Below are 17,166 nucleotides of genomic sequence, written 5' to 3'. Positions count from 1 at the left end.
AATTATATATTTTTGCTTCGCTATTGGAAATTTATAGCAAATTAAAAATGCTAAGTCTATTCAGTGCTGAGGAGGTAAATATGGCCTCCGGAGAATCAATTCCGCTTGGAAGATTTACATCTTGTTCCAGTTTAGCCTCTTCTCTTCAGCATGCACAAGCTGACCGAGTAATTATAATAGAATTTAATCGAATTAAGATTCAGGAAAACCTTGAACATATACCATTGCTTAAATGACACCAAACTTTCAGTGAGAGGTGCTAAATTTAGATTTATCCCAATTTTCGATATTAAAGGGTTTAAAGCACTGACATTTCCAACCAAACTTATTTTTTTCTGGCATTCTATAAAGTTTTGTTTTTGTGAAGCCCCATCAGAATAAGAATTATATGGTCACACATAATATAAGACGATCTTTAAAGTAAGAAGTTAAGGAAAAGAAATGCAACTGTATGTGAGGAAGAAACTTCTGCTACTTCGACCACTGAAAAACCAATCCACATGCAAGCAATACCCAATCTAGTTCTACAATATAAGATGTCTGCTCTAATATTTATGATGTTCGGGCCTGTTATCTTACTTCAGGTGCAAATGGTGTTGTGTAGCATGTTCCCTGGTTGACTGGCCACGGAACTAGAGGTCAGAATTGCAAGACTAGCACTTCACAACCCATATTGACAACATTGCACAGATTAAATTCTGGCTGCTTAAGTCGGACTAAAGTTACTCTGATATTTTTTTCCTCAAAGATTCAGATCATGACACATGCAAGTTGACACATTTTCAAGTTCTGTTGGAATCCATTTTATCACTGGTTGAAATGGTGGCAAAGCAATGTCAAATGAGTTGACAAGAGTCATTAGATAACATGGTTTTGTTAAAGAAAGTTACCCCCAGATTAAGTCAAGATAAATACCAAAAACATTTATTGAAAAGAATTATTGTATTCTAGAAATGTTAACCATTAAAGCAAGTGCCATGCAGGTTTTAGCTCTATATTAATGAATAGGTTATTGATCTATCATTTTCCATATTATTTATTATTTTTGTACAGTTATAAAAATTTTACTTTTTATGTTTTCCTCCTTTTACAAAATGAGCAAATAATATATATATGTGGAGACAAATCATCCATGCACTATACCTAAATTTGTTGGAAAAGAAAATCTCTGAACATCTGGCAATTTTTCAATGTTATTTTTCATTTCAGCAGGAAGTTTATCAGATTAATTAAACACAGTTATCAAACTTCACTGTTGATTTTGGGTCCATAATTTGGGCTCTTCAGTATGACGCACCAGATCAAATGGCGTCATGTAATACATAGACATCACTCCCAAGCTGAAATTGACATAATCTTTTAAAGCATATCCATGTCAGTATTTTATAAGTGTTGAAGATGGCCATTGCCTTGACTTGTATTTGCTGAAGGCAAGACTTATTTGGAGGTTGCTGGAGTTGAAACATTTATAAACAAATGTCTTTGTTTTGATTTTGTAGTATAATATATTCCATTGATACCATTCTTTATTTTGCATGAAATCAATTTATCTTGTGATCAAAGAAAGAAAAAATATTTGCTAGTTGGAAAGAACATTGTAGCTCCATAAATTAAATGCTCTGTTCCTTTCAGCGCACATACATTATATATATATATATATATATATATATATATATATATATATATATATATATATATATATATGCATGTATGTATGTATAGTGCAACCCCACTATAACATGCTCCATTATAACATGTATTCAGATATAACATGATCATGTCAAGACTTCCCAAATGTAGTGTATTTTTTCTCAGAGATGTAAAAATAAAAAATAAATCTTTCTTAAGGTATGAAAAACAACTTGTAAAATGTTTTTTTGTCATTGTGTATGAATTTTAAAATAAGATAATCATGGCATAGCTCATATCATGTAGTTTTCTCATTCACAAAAAAATTCTTCTTAAAAGTATGATATGGTATCTGGTATCAGCAGATAATATATTTTGTCACAGTAAGGGAACAAAAATTGCTCATTGTGATCCTTGAAAGAAAAAAATTATTTTTCATGCTTTTAAGAAGAAAAAACATTTTGTGAACAAAAAAAATGATATGTGTACGAAATTGCTGGAACCATAACACGATTATCTTTTATTAGAATTCATACATGATCTCTTACCCAAAATGACAGTAAAATTCTACAAATTATTTTTCATACTTTTAAGAAGAAAAAATAAATTTTTTATGTACAAGTAAATTATCTGCATATAAATTTCTGTAGCTATGGATTGAGTTATATCCAAATCAAGTTATAAAAGAGAATTATATGGTAGGGCCACACTGTATGTATGTATATACTACTTAAGGACTAAGCCTGTCATGTGCATTTCAGTAAAGGTTCAGTGTTCTATGGGTTGGATTTGTTTTCCCTTTTAAAGTAGTAGAGGTTGTCACTTGGAACTCAGTGGTTCATATCTCAGAGGTTTACTTTTCCTTTGTGACAGTATTATAACTCCATTCTTTTTAATTGAATTTCCTTGTGGATGGCTACCCTTCTGATGCAACGTATGGCCAGCATTTTCAGCCAAATATGTCCAATTTGCCTCTAACAAGCAATATTTATACAGTATGTGTCCAGAACTAATATGTTGTAAATATTTTTAAGTAATTATTCTGATTATCTCTACCGATGACTGTTTCCCAATGTCAGGTTTCCATTACTGAAAGAAATGTTGGTTAAAGTACATTATAACATGTACCACTATGGTTAATATTAACCATTCTCAATAAACACATGTTTACGGGAAATGGGCTCAACTGTGTTGTGATAGAATTTTGGCCTTCACTCAGCTGTTGAGTTCTTATTTTTTGCTTATGTTGTTGTTATAGGGTTTAATGCCATTTTTCAGCACAAGATAGGCTATACATGGCAGCCAGTATTATTGATGGAGGAAGAACCTGGGAAAACTCTGGAAAGAACCACAGACCCACAAGAAGCTACCAGCAAGCTTTTTCACATAATCACACTGGCTGAGCCCAAGACTTGAACTCATGACCGGACATAATTGTCAAGATCATAAATGTCAAGATCATAAATCATAACGTGGTCAACATAGGCTACATATAGCTTTTGTGGCTTCAAATGCAAGGAAAAATTAACCTTGAACATAATAGTATACCAGAAAAAGACCCAAAAAATCATGTGACAGTATGTGTAGTACTTCCTTTATAAACAAAGCATTTCATCTACTTGATAAAAGATTCATCTGCATGATTAAATTGCAGTATCATACAATTATCAACATCTTAATAAAGTGTTGCAATACTTAAACATGTCAGCACATAAATGTAAATTTATTACTTTAGAAGAAAAAGTAAAAGCTATCCAACTCAACAACAATGGGGAGAGTTCAAGAGCTCTTGCCAACAAATTTGATATTGGAAGACTCAAATAAACAATATCATAACAGGTAACAAGATCATAATAGGTAACAATATCATAAGAGATAAGGAGAATATTCTGCAGCTGTGGAAAAATGGAGTAAATGCCAAGCGATGTTTTTACCAAGATTGAAATGACTTTTGTGAATGGTTCTGCAGTGCATGTGTCAACACTAGCATTTCACAATTGAGAATCAGGAAGTATTAATGTATGTTGACATGAAATAATTATATTCTTAAGATCAAAAGCACCTTTTAATTTCACTTTTAAATGAATATTTTAAATGCTTTCTTACTATATACACATACATGTACTAATATAGTCACCAGTGGAAAGGACACCAGTCTTATATGTATACTTTTCCTGTGCTGAATGGGTGGCCTTGTACAAGGGAGACCATTGTTACCTCTGATCATCCTGGTGGGTATTTTTGTTGAGATTTCTTTAAATAAAGTTATAACAGAAATTTATTGTAATAGAAACCAATCAACCTTTTCTGAACACACATGTATTGAATATACAAGACTGTTTTTAATTTTTTTTATAGTTCCAATATATAATCAACATAAATACAAGTTAATCTTGAACATTTGTCAAGATGAATTATACTACATGTGATCAGAAGTAATTCAAGAAGGATTAAAGACGGGTATGGTTAGATTAATCTTTAATAATGAACTGAAGTGTATCAAACAGGTTCATTATAAAGTTTGCCCAAATATCTAAGCAGACATTATCTCCCAGTGCTAAAATGCACTGTCTTAACAAGCAAAATATGACAAGCAATTCAGTAATGGATTCAAATATGAATCTTATTAGTTGGAATCAGCATCAGAGGGACATGAATGTACACTATGCCATTCCTGTAAAGTTGACTTTATAAAGAATATCCCAACCTCAACTCAAATAGTACCAGTCTTTAGCAGTTTTGGCAGGCAGGCAGCAAGCTGAATCTCCCCACAGGCAGAAACAGTTTAGACTTCTTGATAGACTAAATTGAGTTTTACTAACTGTTGTGACTCTTAAGCCTTAAAATATGTAACAGAAAGACGTGAAACCAACAGTTAGTAAAATCAACAAGCAATTTGTTTCTCTAGAGTACAAAGTTAAAATTCAAGAGATGCTTACAGTTTTTTAAAATTAAATTCCAAATGTCCTATCACAAGTCTAACATTATAGAATGTTGAATGGCCCAAATGAATTCCAATAGTCTTGAATATTCTGATATAACACAATGATGCAATCCAGAATGTCTTTGAATGAGATCGCAAAAATCGAAAGTAACATATTAATCTAAAAGTCAATGAGCACTTTATTAATTCCAGTGAATATTTTAAATAATTGCTCCTGCATAATGTGGTTTTAACAACACAAATTCAGACTGATCACATTTTGATTTCAATTGACTGATATTGAACAGGAAGGATTTATTTATTTATTAAATCCTTATTTATACACATTTTCATTTGACCTAGATGTGAATCATTTCAATGGAAAATTTGGTCTAATTGTAAAGAAGACTGGGTCTAGAATGTTCCAAACTCATGATGCATATACTTTCTAATAACCACATACATGTACAATCATGGACAAAAGATAGGTATGTAAACATTTTGTTTTCATTATCTAAAGTACAGCTTATATTTCATGGACAATAGTTAAGCACACAGTTTAATATACACTAACATTACCACATTCCAACGTATAAACTAAAAGAACATTTTCTATTCAGAGGAAAATTGAGGCTGACTCAAGAGGAAACCTATATCTAGTAATGACACATTATCTTCCAGGTGATGAGATTAACAATAATGAGGACTACAATAAAACAGGCAATGGTCTACCAGAAAGGCTACATGCTATGACATAATGAAAAGCAACATGTGATGAGATGATGTGTACTTTAAAATATAGAAAAAGTAAATTTGTTCACTGGTTGTTATTTTTATCCATTTGTTTTTTAAAATTGCATTGTTGAATATTGAATCTGGTTTGATGCCAAAACTCCTGACTAAATTTTGCTGATCTCCTGATCTGTCCTAATCTGACCTCTCAGTTTTGTTACATGTATGGAATGACACTTTGTTGTTTTCATTAGAATTTCATGTAACAGCCAAGACATTACCATCAAAGAGATGTACTGAAAACTATGTCAGCCTCACCAAATGCAGTTGATAAAATGGTCATAATAACTACAAAATCATTCGATGTGTTTTATTTCTTCATTGCAAAAGGTTACTTAATAAGCATTTGAATATAGCAGTTTATCAAAAGAGAAGTGCTTACATGATCAGGTTGAGCTTTATAAATAATAATGAATGTGAAAAGGTCTCATTATATTCACAGAAAATAATCTGTATGTGATTTTCACACACTTGCTCATGTTTAAGGGAAATTTCAGTAGCTCTGATTTGCACAGTTGCCTGTTCTGGCAAAATCACCAACCTGTATATTAAAATTACGGATTTAATCACATTCTTTTGGCATTTTGAATTTACTCCTAGACAGATACAGAATAAGTAATATGAATTAAATACAACCTAAGAGAGTGCAGACCTTCCTGTACTGACTGACATTATGTGGTGTCATATATTAGCCAAATATTTATATAGGAAAACAAGCTTAAAATTGGTTGGAACAATTTTCCTAAAATGCTCCTTACCAGGCATCTTAAAATTGGTTGGAACAATTTTCCTAAAATGCTCCTTACCAGGCGGGTGGGATGTGTGTGGCTTGCTTCATCAAATGATAGCACAACACTGGAATACTGAGGTTGCAGTATGATACATACTGTTGCATCATTAATTTTCATGGATTTCTTGAAACATGATTTAAAGTCTCAATGAAAATTTAGCCATATGTGATGAAGACCCCCCACCATTTTCTTACTGTGCTTCATTCCTAGAGTTCAACAACATTATTTTATAAATTACTGGTAAATTTATTTATGTAATCTGTCAAACAAATATTAGTATTTACAGGTGCTTGTTTTATTTTAACCCTTTATAAAAAAAAAGTTAAAGCCGTTCATATTTTTTCATATTCACATATCTATACAGCATCTTATAGCTATGTTTTCAACTCACTGCTTTAAATTAATAGTATGTATTGAGATAATTAAGGATAGAGAAAATGCATAACATATTCAGACAGTAAAATTATTGAAAATGAAATAAAGAAAACTAAAAGGTATATGAAAATTAGACTTAATACTTATTCAGATTCATTCTTCATCAAGAGAAACTTGTATACAAATTTAAATCCTTGTGAAAGTAAGTCTCCTTCGATCTTACACACATTTTCTATTGTGCAGCAATTATCCATTCAGTATCAATGTACTTTGTGGCGTTCTGTCGTATTGGGGTGGGGTTCTCCCAATATAATTTAATTAAATTAAATTGAAAGTTCCACCCTGGCTCGTTAGGTTAGAAAGTTAAATTAGTGATGATGTAGATTTACAGCTCTGAGACCCCAGTCAGCAATGCCAACGGTTAAATTATAGAGAACACGAAGATGAAATTCAATCAATAACAATTTAATAAATGTGATAATTTAAAACGATAACTTCCAATCACTCGTCTTTCCCTCGACCAAGTGACAGCCTAATTTATCCCGTGATTTACAGTGTGAGTTTGATTTTCCCCCTGTCCTTGCATCTACTCATCTATTTCTTCCCGCTGATTCTTCCTTCTTTCCGTTCCTCTAACTCCTTCTTTGTCTTTGTTTCTCTCTCTACTATCTCCTCCTCCAACTTCACTCCAGACTTCAACTTCTCCTTTCTTCTCCTTTCCCTCTCTATTATCTCCTCCAATTCCGCTCCCAGACTTCACTCCACCTTCTTCTCCTTCCCTCCTTTCCTCCGTCTCTCTATCCGAGACAATGGGACCAAACTTTAACTGGACTGTCCCTCAAAGCTTCCGTTTGAAGCTTTCTGTACTTAGACCTTCCCGCTCTAAGATTTTCCCGCCAATAACGAATGGCTATTCGGAGTTACGCTAACCTCTTCTCTGGGTAATTTCTCTCAGCGAACTAACTTTTGCCGGAAAACGCAGGGATATCATTCTACCCAAATCAAGGTCTCCCCCATCTCGATTCTGATTGGGTGGCGCTGTGCCCCTGTCCAATCGTCTTAGCGGCCAGTTCAACCTGTCTGCCTGTTTGCAGGGGAAAGAAGTTAGGACACTCCCACTTCTTCAGGCAATTTCTTTTGATCTTGGAAACATTTCGACACCTAGGTGATAATTGGCTGTCTGTGACTTTGCAACTCCGATGTCCGGTTCTTCTATTCTAGCCACAACAACTTACATAACGGATTAGTGCTAGCCTTCGGCAATGTTCGACATCAAACAATGACCCGTCAGAATTACCTTGATTATACATGTTTCAAACTGGGCTACTCTGGGTCGGGGTAAACATGACATACTTGATGAGTTAAAGGTTTCTATGTCAGATTATGCACTTCAGTTTTGGAAATGTGATTTGTTGTCTTTATTGTAAAGTCTAGTGGCTGAAGTGGGTTTGCAGATGAGGCAGACTCAAATAGAGATTTTTGCCATGACCGTTTTGGAGGTAAAGATCCCAGTAAGTAGGATCATCGGCGTACCATACACTTTAAGTGTTAGTTACAAACAAAAAACAATGTGTTATACATTAATTTGCATTGTTTGTTCATTAGTTTCTTTGGAGATTTTTTTTTCATCATTTGCTATTGATAATGTAACATTGTATGTTGGACTTGACCTTGTCCAAAATCAGCAACAATTATCTTGAACTGAGCCAAGGACATTGTATGTTGGACTTGACCTTGTCCAAAATCAGCAACAATTATCTTGAACTGAGCCAAGGACATTGTATGTTGGACTTGACCTTGTCCAAAATCAGCAACAATTATCTTGAACTGAGCCAAGGACATTGTATGTTGGACTTGACCTTGTCCAAAATCAGCAACAATTATCTTGAACTGAGCCAAGGACATTGTATGTTGGACTTGACCTTGTCCAAAATCAGCAACAATTTTGTAAACAACTTTGAGAATCATTATCTTGAACTGAGCCAAGGACGTTGTATTTTTTTTATAGCTGATTATTGTATTTAGTGATCACAACCCCCTTACTTTCATTGGCTAGATGAAAAACAAAACGATTATTAAGGTGTAGTTTGATATTGACATCAGACATGTCAAGGCAAAAGACAGTTTAATAGCAGATGCACTTCCATGTGTATTTTCTTTGTGTCATTTCATCTTGTGTAAATTTGTATCACATGTACATTTGACTAATTGATAAAAGAAAGCTTTATTGCATAAATCTTTCTTTTTCTTTATGAGGGGAGGTGTTATATGTATTTAATTTGTATTGTTTGTTTGTTAGTTTTTTTAATGTATTTCATTATATGCTATTGATGTTGGACTTGACCTTGTCCAAAATCAGTGACAATTTTATAAATGACTTTGTTTTTATCTGAGTGGGAATCATTATTTTGAGCAGAGTCAAGGACATTGTATATTCTTTTATAGCTAGACTACATGATGATTGTCATATGTTTTAATGTGATTTTAGTTTAAACCATGTTTATTTGAGAAACTTTGTTAAATAGAATTACAAATATATGATTTGGGGGATTCAGTAGAAACCATAAGCTTATTAGCCCTGTCTCCCAACTAGTAACTTTGAAGAAAATACAGCATGAAGGATCTCGATGCTAGTACCTGTGGTTTTGCAGAAAATATGCATACACTTACATTCAAAGCATAACAGTGAATTAGAACTAATTAATTGCAATTCAAATGGTTGTGAGTTTAGTCAGTGAAGTAAATCTCTTAGGCATCCTACTATAAGCTAAAAATATTTGTGTGTTTTCTATGTTTAACACAACGTTGCCAAATAATATTTTCAATCGTAAGAGCAAAAGGGAGTGTGTATAGGATTTGATCTCATAGATTTGATTATTGGGAACAGTCTAGAAGAAAGTGTTTTACATTCTCAATTTCATTGCAGAAAGAATACTTATTAGTAGATACATGATTCATGTGTAAATCATAATTTAGGTTACTACAGTTTCATCTTAGTCTATCATGCATGATCTGTGACATTTTATCACCAGTGTGGTAGTAACAAGGAATGGGATTTTTTATCATAAAAATGGTCTAATTTACACACACCTACAGATCTCGAAACATTTAAAATGAATTCGTTAATTTGTTCTTTATTTTACATTTCAGACTATTTTGGAATGCAGAGTATGTGATGAGGTGTTTTGTTTCCAAGGAGACAAGGTTCCCCGCCTCCTAATCTGTGGCCACACAGTTTGCCATCAGTGCTTAACTCGTCTGACATTACATGGGCGCTCCATCCATTGTCCTTTTGACAGACAGCCCACTGACATTGGAGACTCGGGTGTATGGGGACTGAAGAAGAATTTTGCTCTATTAGAACTGCTAGAAAAACTCCAGTATCCCATCCAGGGTTTAGGAAGATCAATGGGATTTACGGATGAATCTCTTGCCAAGGAAAAGGAGGTGATTCATAGAAAACTTACCTCAGTTAAATTCTTTTTAGAATTATTCTGCAGTGAAACTTCCCAAAACTACACCCTGTTTAATGCAGCCTCTTATGCTGACTAGTCAAATAGTTCCTTCCCAATAAGGCTGATCATGTACTAGCAGAAAATCTGTATAATGACCAACTCTATCAAACCAATTTTTGATCCCACCAGTGCCAGTTTTTTGGAAGTTTCTGTTTATAATGATTATTTTCCAAAAATGTTGTGAAAGTTTCTTAGAAACTTCATTTCATTAGAAATTATATACTGTATATACTCACTGTATAAATTGGGTCCAACTGTAAAAAATACAGACCTTGATATGCTGTCACATAGTACACCAGCAGGTCAGGGTCTGTGTTGTTTTTTCTTCTAAATTACTCTTAACAAACTGCATATACCCAGATCTGTCAGTGCATTCTGTGAAAGCAAGTCTGGGGCAATGCAGTTGATGTTTGATCCCACTTGTACTTGATAACAGACTGTACAAGATCTGTTCATTTTGCTGTTTTCATGGGATAATGGCCTTCAATATGAATGCATAAAAATATAAAAGTGCAATGCAAGACACAAAGTTCTTGACCTCTGCTGAGTAGTCCAACATCTGTTAATGGGTGAATTTTGATGATGTCACCAAATTTGAATATTCCTTGCATTTTTTTAAAATCATTTTTGTTGATCAGTATTATAACATAAATCAGAAAAACAACCATTCCTTGACAATTTTATAAGAAATTTCCAAAAACTTTGTTAAAGTGACTGGAGAAAGTTGGGTCTCTTTGGCTGACCATTTTCTTTGATGTTGATCAATTTGCCAAGAAAACATTTCACAAATAATCAGTAACTTTCAGCTATCCAGACTTACAATTTTTTGGGGGAAATTTTACATGTCATTTCAATATGCATCTTATAGTGTATAATATCAATATATGATGTAAAAAAAATAGAAGTAATTATCATATGGAATACATGGTGTTTAACCAGTTATAAACGATACATTGGTTTTAAGCTCACTTTTAAGTTTGATATGTTTAAAATTTTATTGAAGCTATTGCCAATTCGTCTTTTATACCTGTGGGACAAAGACAAAGTTGAGGTTTCCAAGTGAGACATTTCCATCACTCATTGAATACTTCAGAGATGTTTGAATAAAGATTCCATCTAATACTTTACCAGGTCACATAAACATTGCCTCCAAATCCACCCCTCCATTAAACACAAAAATGTCTGTATTTATCAGTTAGACAAAGAGAGGCAGCTCCTACAGGTTAACTCCCCTGAGTAGCTACTGGTACACCTGTGTGAAACCAGTTATCACTTTTACTTAATGCTGTGAACATGGACCTCCAAGAATCCAATTTATTCTGTATTTAAATTCAACCATCCATTTTTTTATTTCAGTTGTGTATTAAGTCAGAATGTTTTATATGGTGCATTCAACAATTTTGTGAATTAAGGTGAATTTATTCATGTTTTTGCAATTATTATACTGGTCATGTGATTCATATTTTTGCAGTTATTATACTGGTCATGTGATTTAGATCAGCAACATACAAATTCGTTGCTGAAAGTTTTCAGACAATTTTGGCTCCTAATTTTTTTAAAATGAATGTTCAATATTATCTCCCTTGAATAATTTCCACTACTCCTGATGGCCACATCAGTATCATGGATACTTTGAATTTTAATTTTCACTCAAGTTTTAACTTATAATCCAAATGTGAGATAGTCAGCAAAAGGATGTTTTGTTATCAATTTGTACTTACTGGTGATAGTTAGGTCAATTTTTAATATACAGATATTAACAGACACTAACTCTAGTTTGTTCAAGAAAATATAAAGTTTCCTTTGTGTATTTATATTGTTTACATTTTACAGCAATTTCAAATTAAGGTAAGGAATGAAATGCAAATTGTGAGAGACTGTATCTAGACGAAAAAAGTAAAACTGTGACCTACTTTTGTATATTTTCAGTACGCTATCCCATGTGATGAAAATGAGATCCATATAGCTGTGGTATACTGTATAACTTGTAGCACACACCTTTGTCTTGAATGCTCAGAAACTACACATGCCACAAGGACGCTGACTAAGCATAAAAGAGTTACAATCTCAGAAAAACCTCGGGAAAACCCCAAATGTATGTTTCATCCAATGCATCTTGTTGAATTTGCTTGCTTAGAGGAAGAATGTAAAAGCTGCCCACTAATGTGCTATATATGTAAAGATTATGGACGCCATGTAAGACACAAGGTAATCTATTTTTTTTTACCAGCTTGCAGAAAACATCAAATTTTATTTATTTTTTACATGGAATATCAATTTCCTGTAGGGATTTAATTTTTATTAGTTTTACTGGTCATGAATAAGAAAAGCTTAAGGATGGTCTGTTGTCCCATCTGTCAGTCAACACAAGTTTGTTACAACTACTCCTCTGAAACAAGTTAGAAAATTAACATAAAACTTTACATATATTTTTCATCCCATAATATAGTTGGTCCTAAATGAAAATGGTGCAAGTTTTTAAAATATCCAATATGACCACCATAGTGGCCATCTTGAAAATCTTTTCTTATTATCACTTTCACTCCTAAATTGATGGTCATATCAACATGGTGTTTTCGCTTAAAGACTTCTCATGATGTCTAGTTGGTCCTAAATGAAAATAGTGTGAATATGATATTCAGTATGGCTACCATGGCAGCCAGTTTGAAAATCTTATCACTACTCCTCCTGAGTGCAAGTCATATGGACATGGGGTTTTTACCAGAAGATTTCTTATAATGTTTAGTTGCACCTAAATGAACACTATGCTGATCTTATTGTCACTACGTCCAAATGGATGCTGATCTTATTATCACTACGTCCAAATGGATGCTGATCTTGTTATCACTACGTCCAAATGGATGCTGATCTTGTTATCACTACATCCAAATGGATGCTGATCTTATTATCACTACATCCAAATGGATGCTGATCTTATTATCACTACATTCAAATGGATGCTGATCTTATTATCACTACATCCAAATGGATGCTGATCTTATTATCATTACGTCCAAATGGATGCTGATCTTATTATCACTACATCCAAATGGATGCTGATCTTATTATCACTACATCCAAATGGATGCTGATCTTATTATCACTACATCCAAATGGATGCTGATCTTATTATCACTACATCCAAATGGATGCTGATCTTGTTATCACTACATCCAAATGGATGCTGATCTTATTATCACTACATCCAAATGGATGCTGATCTTATTATCACTACATCCAAATGGATGCTGATCTTATTATCATTACGTCCAAATGGATGCTGATCTTATTATCACTACATCCAAATGGATGCTGATCTTATTATCACTACATCCAAATGGATGCTGATCTTATTATCACTACATCCAAATGGATGCTGATCTTATTATCACTACATCCAAATGGATGCTGATCTTATTATCACTACATCCAAATGGATGCTGATCTTATTATCACTACATCCAAATGGATGCTGATCTTGTTATCACTACGTCCAAATGGATGCTGATCTTATTATCACTACATCCAAATGGATGCTGATCTTATTATCACTACATCCAAATGGATGCTGATCTTATTATCACTATGTCCAAATGGATGCTGATCTTATTATCACTACGTCCAAATGGATGCTGATCTTGTTATCACTACATCCAAATGGATGCTGATCTTATTATCACTACATCCAAATGGATGCTGATCTTATTATCACTACATCCAAATGGATGCTGATCTTATTATCACTACGTCCAAATGGATGCTGATCTTATTATCACTACATTCAAATGGATGCTGATCTTATTATCACTATGTCCAAATGGATGCTGATCTTATTATCACTATGTCCAAATGGATGCTGATCTTGTTATCACTACATCCAAATGGATGCTGATCTTATTATCACTACATCCAAATGGATGCTGATCTTATTATCACTACATTCAAATGGATGCTGATCTTATTATCACTACATCCAAATGGATGCTGATCTTATTATCACTATGTCTAAATGGATGCTGATCTTATTATCACTACGTCCAAATGGATGCTGATCTTGTTATCACTACATCCAAATGGATGCTGATCTTATTATCACTACATCCAAATGGATGCTGATCTTATTATCACTACATCCAAATGGATGCTGATCTTATTATCACTACATTCAAATGGATGCTGATCTTATTATCACTATGTCTAAATGGATGCTGATCTTATTATCACTATGTCCAAATGGATGCTGATCTTGTTATCACTACATCCAAATGGATGCTGATCTTATTATCACTACATCCAAATGGATGCTGATCTTATTATCACTACATTCAAATGGATGCTGATCTTATTATCACTATGTCTAAATGGATGCTGATCTTATTATCATTACGTCCAAATGGATGCTGATCTTATTATCATTACGTCCAAATGGATGCTGATCTTATTATCACTACATCCAAATGGATGCTGATCTTATTATCACTACATTCAAATGGATGCTGATCTTATTATCACTGTGTCCAAATGGATGCTGATCTTATTATCATTACGTCCAAATGGATGCTGATCTTATTATCATTACGTCCAAATGGATGCTGATCTTATTATCACTACATTCAAATGGATGCTGATCTTATTATCACTACATCCAAATGGATGCTGATCTTATTATCATTACGTCCAAATGGATGCTGATCTTATTATCACTACGTCCAAATGGATGCTGATCTTATTATCACTACATCCAAATGGATGCTGATCTTATTATCACTACATTCAAATGGATGCTGATCTTATTATCATTACGTCCAAATGGATGCTGATCTTATTATCACTACATCCAAATGGATGCTGATCTTATTATCACTGTGTCGAAATGGATGCTGATCTTATTATCACTACGTCCAAATGGATGCTGATCTTATTATCACTACATCCAAATGGATGCTGATCTTATTATCACTACATCCAAATGGATGCTGATCTTATTATCACTACATCCAAATGGATGCTGATCTTATTATCACTATGTCCAAATGGATGCTGATCTTATTATCATTACGTCCAAATGGATGCTGATCTTATTATCACTACAGTAGTCCCCCTCTTATAAGGCCACCCCTAATGCAGCAGAGAAGTGGCCTTATAATGCGGGTGGCCTTTCTAGAGGGGGATGACAAATGCGAAAAGTAAATACATATGAAGAAAGTCACAAGTACATTTAATTTTAATATTTAATATTTTAATTAAAAAATCACATGCATGATGTGAAATAAATGTAAAACAAACTGTGTCATCATTTTCAAAAGAATGCTATGAATAACCATTGATATAGTTTTAAAACTGTCTTTATAATTATGTTACAGTTCACATCATCTGTCACTTTGTTGGCAACAGTTCAAAAAAAAAACCAGTCTTGTCACATTAAAAATATCCTTGCTGTCATATCCCCTGCATATATCGTTTAGTCTTTTGTTCCAATCTTCGACAACTTCATTATTAACATCAGCTGATTCTCCACTAAGGACAGAACACTTGATATTGTGTCACGCTTGAAATCTGTGCAACCATCTGATACTTGCGGTAAAGTCGTCATATCCCAATTCAACTGACAAAATTGTTGCTTTTTCTTGTCATTCAAATCAGGATACAAACGTCTCCTGGCTCAAACAATCTTCCTTTCTCTGTCCATTTCACCTTCATACTTCTGCAGAATTGTTTCATTATCTTTCACGATATTGTTTATCTGAGTCTTCTCGACATTAGTTTTCTGCAAGGATCCTCGATGACCCTCCCTCCCCCTCCCCCCCGTCAGTTGAATTACTTTCACGATCTCCTCTAAACTGAGCATTTTTTTTTCGTCGATGACATGTTGATCTTTTTGCAGTAAGTTATTCATGTTGCCAACTACAATACTGATAAAACAATTTTGTATGCATCTAAACAAATTGCCGTGTGTTTTTAAAGGAAGTGATCTTGTCACATGATTCGTTAGTCGCAGTCTGGTACCCTATTGTTTTTACACATTTCTTTACACTAAGTGAGAGCAGCCAAAACGGCTTCGATATGTACCATTAACATCACGCAGATTTGACCTCGCGGCCATTAGGATTCATAATTTTGACAATTATTGTCAGTAGTAATAGCCACTGATTATCAAAGTGAACAATTTCTTACTAAGGGAAGCCATAAAGGCTACCAAACCATTTTCCTGCTGACTTGGGTATTGTACATCGATACTGTCACTTCTCAGCTGTTATACTGTTCAATAATTGTAATTTTAACAATTGTCAGTGACTAAACCGGACATCTTATGATAACACAGCAGTAAGGCTAATTGGATTACATGTATGTACCCTTTTGTATGGATTAAAAGTTGAGTCTTTCTCGGTTTTTATGGAATAAATGTGGCTTCTCGTGAGGCGTAAATGATATAATATTAACCTTAGTGGTAAATGTACTTTACTCAACACTTCTTTCAGTAACGAAAACCTGACATCGGGGAAGCAGAAATCGGATCACTTAACACACGTTATGAATAAAATACTGGTTCTGGATACATATTCAAATAAAATGCGGCCACTTGTGAGGGGTAAATTTTATATTATTGCACTAATATGCTGGTCGCTGGTCATGTTAGCCGGGTGGCCTTTCACGAGGGGTACTTTTGAACACAAACTCGTCGGTACCAACGGATTCTGGCCGTAAGGAGCGGGTGGCCGCTGGTCAGGGGAGCCGTTCAAGAGGGGGGCTACTGTACATCCAAATGGATGCTGATCTTATTATCACTATGTCCAAATGGATGCTGATCTTATTATCATTACATCCAAATGGATGCTGATCTTATTATCACTACATCCAAATGGATGCTGATCTTATTATCACTACATCCAAATGGATGCTGATCTTATTATCATTACATCCAAATGGATGCTGATCTTATTATCATTACATCCAAATGGATGCTGATTTTATTATCACTATGTCCAAATGGATGCTGATCTTATTATCATTACGTCCAAATGGATGCTGATCTTATTATCATTACGTCCAAATGGATGCTGATCTTATTATCATTACGTCCAAATGGATGCTGATCTTATTATCACTGTGTCGAAATGGATGCTGATCTTATTATCATTAC

The 17,166-nt window shown here is 33.9% G+C and overlaps 1 protein-coding gene across 1 annotated transcript in view; it reads left to right on the top strand.

Annotated features, from left to right (window-relative positions):
* Nucleotides 1–62: 62 nt before the first annotated feature.
* LOC149806434 (E3 ubiquitin-protein ligase TRIM23-like) overlaps nucleotides 63–17,166 on the top strand; it is a 46,605-nt gene continuing 29,501 nt past the window's right edge. Inside the window, exons 1-3 of the mRNA XM_089953224.1 lie at nucleotides 63–167; nucleotides 9,661–9,957; nucleotides 11,955–12,233. Of these exons, the coding sequence (XP_089809350.1) occupies nucleotides 81–167; nucleotides 9,661–9,957; nucleotides 11,955–12,233 (663 nt within the window). The 5' untranslated portion in view covers nucleotides 63–80. The remainder of the gene's footprint in view (nucleotides 168–9,660; nucleotides 9,958–11,954; nucleotides 12,234–17,166) is intronic.

The sequence above is a fragment of the Sinohyriopsis cumingii genome, chromosome 1, assembly GCF_028554795.1.
Source record: "Sinohyriopsis cumingii isolate HCF-2022 chromosome 1, ASM2855479v2, whole genome shotgun sequence".
NCBI lineage: Eukaryota > Metazoa > Mollusca > Bivalvia > Unionida > Unionidae > Sinohyriopsis > Sinohyriopsis cumingii.
The sequence above is the reverse complement of the archived record's forward strand: the minus strand, read 5'-3'. Positions and strand labels throughout refer to the sequence as shown.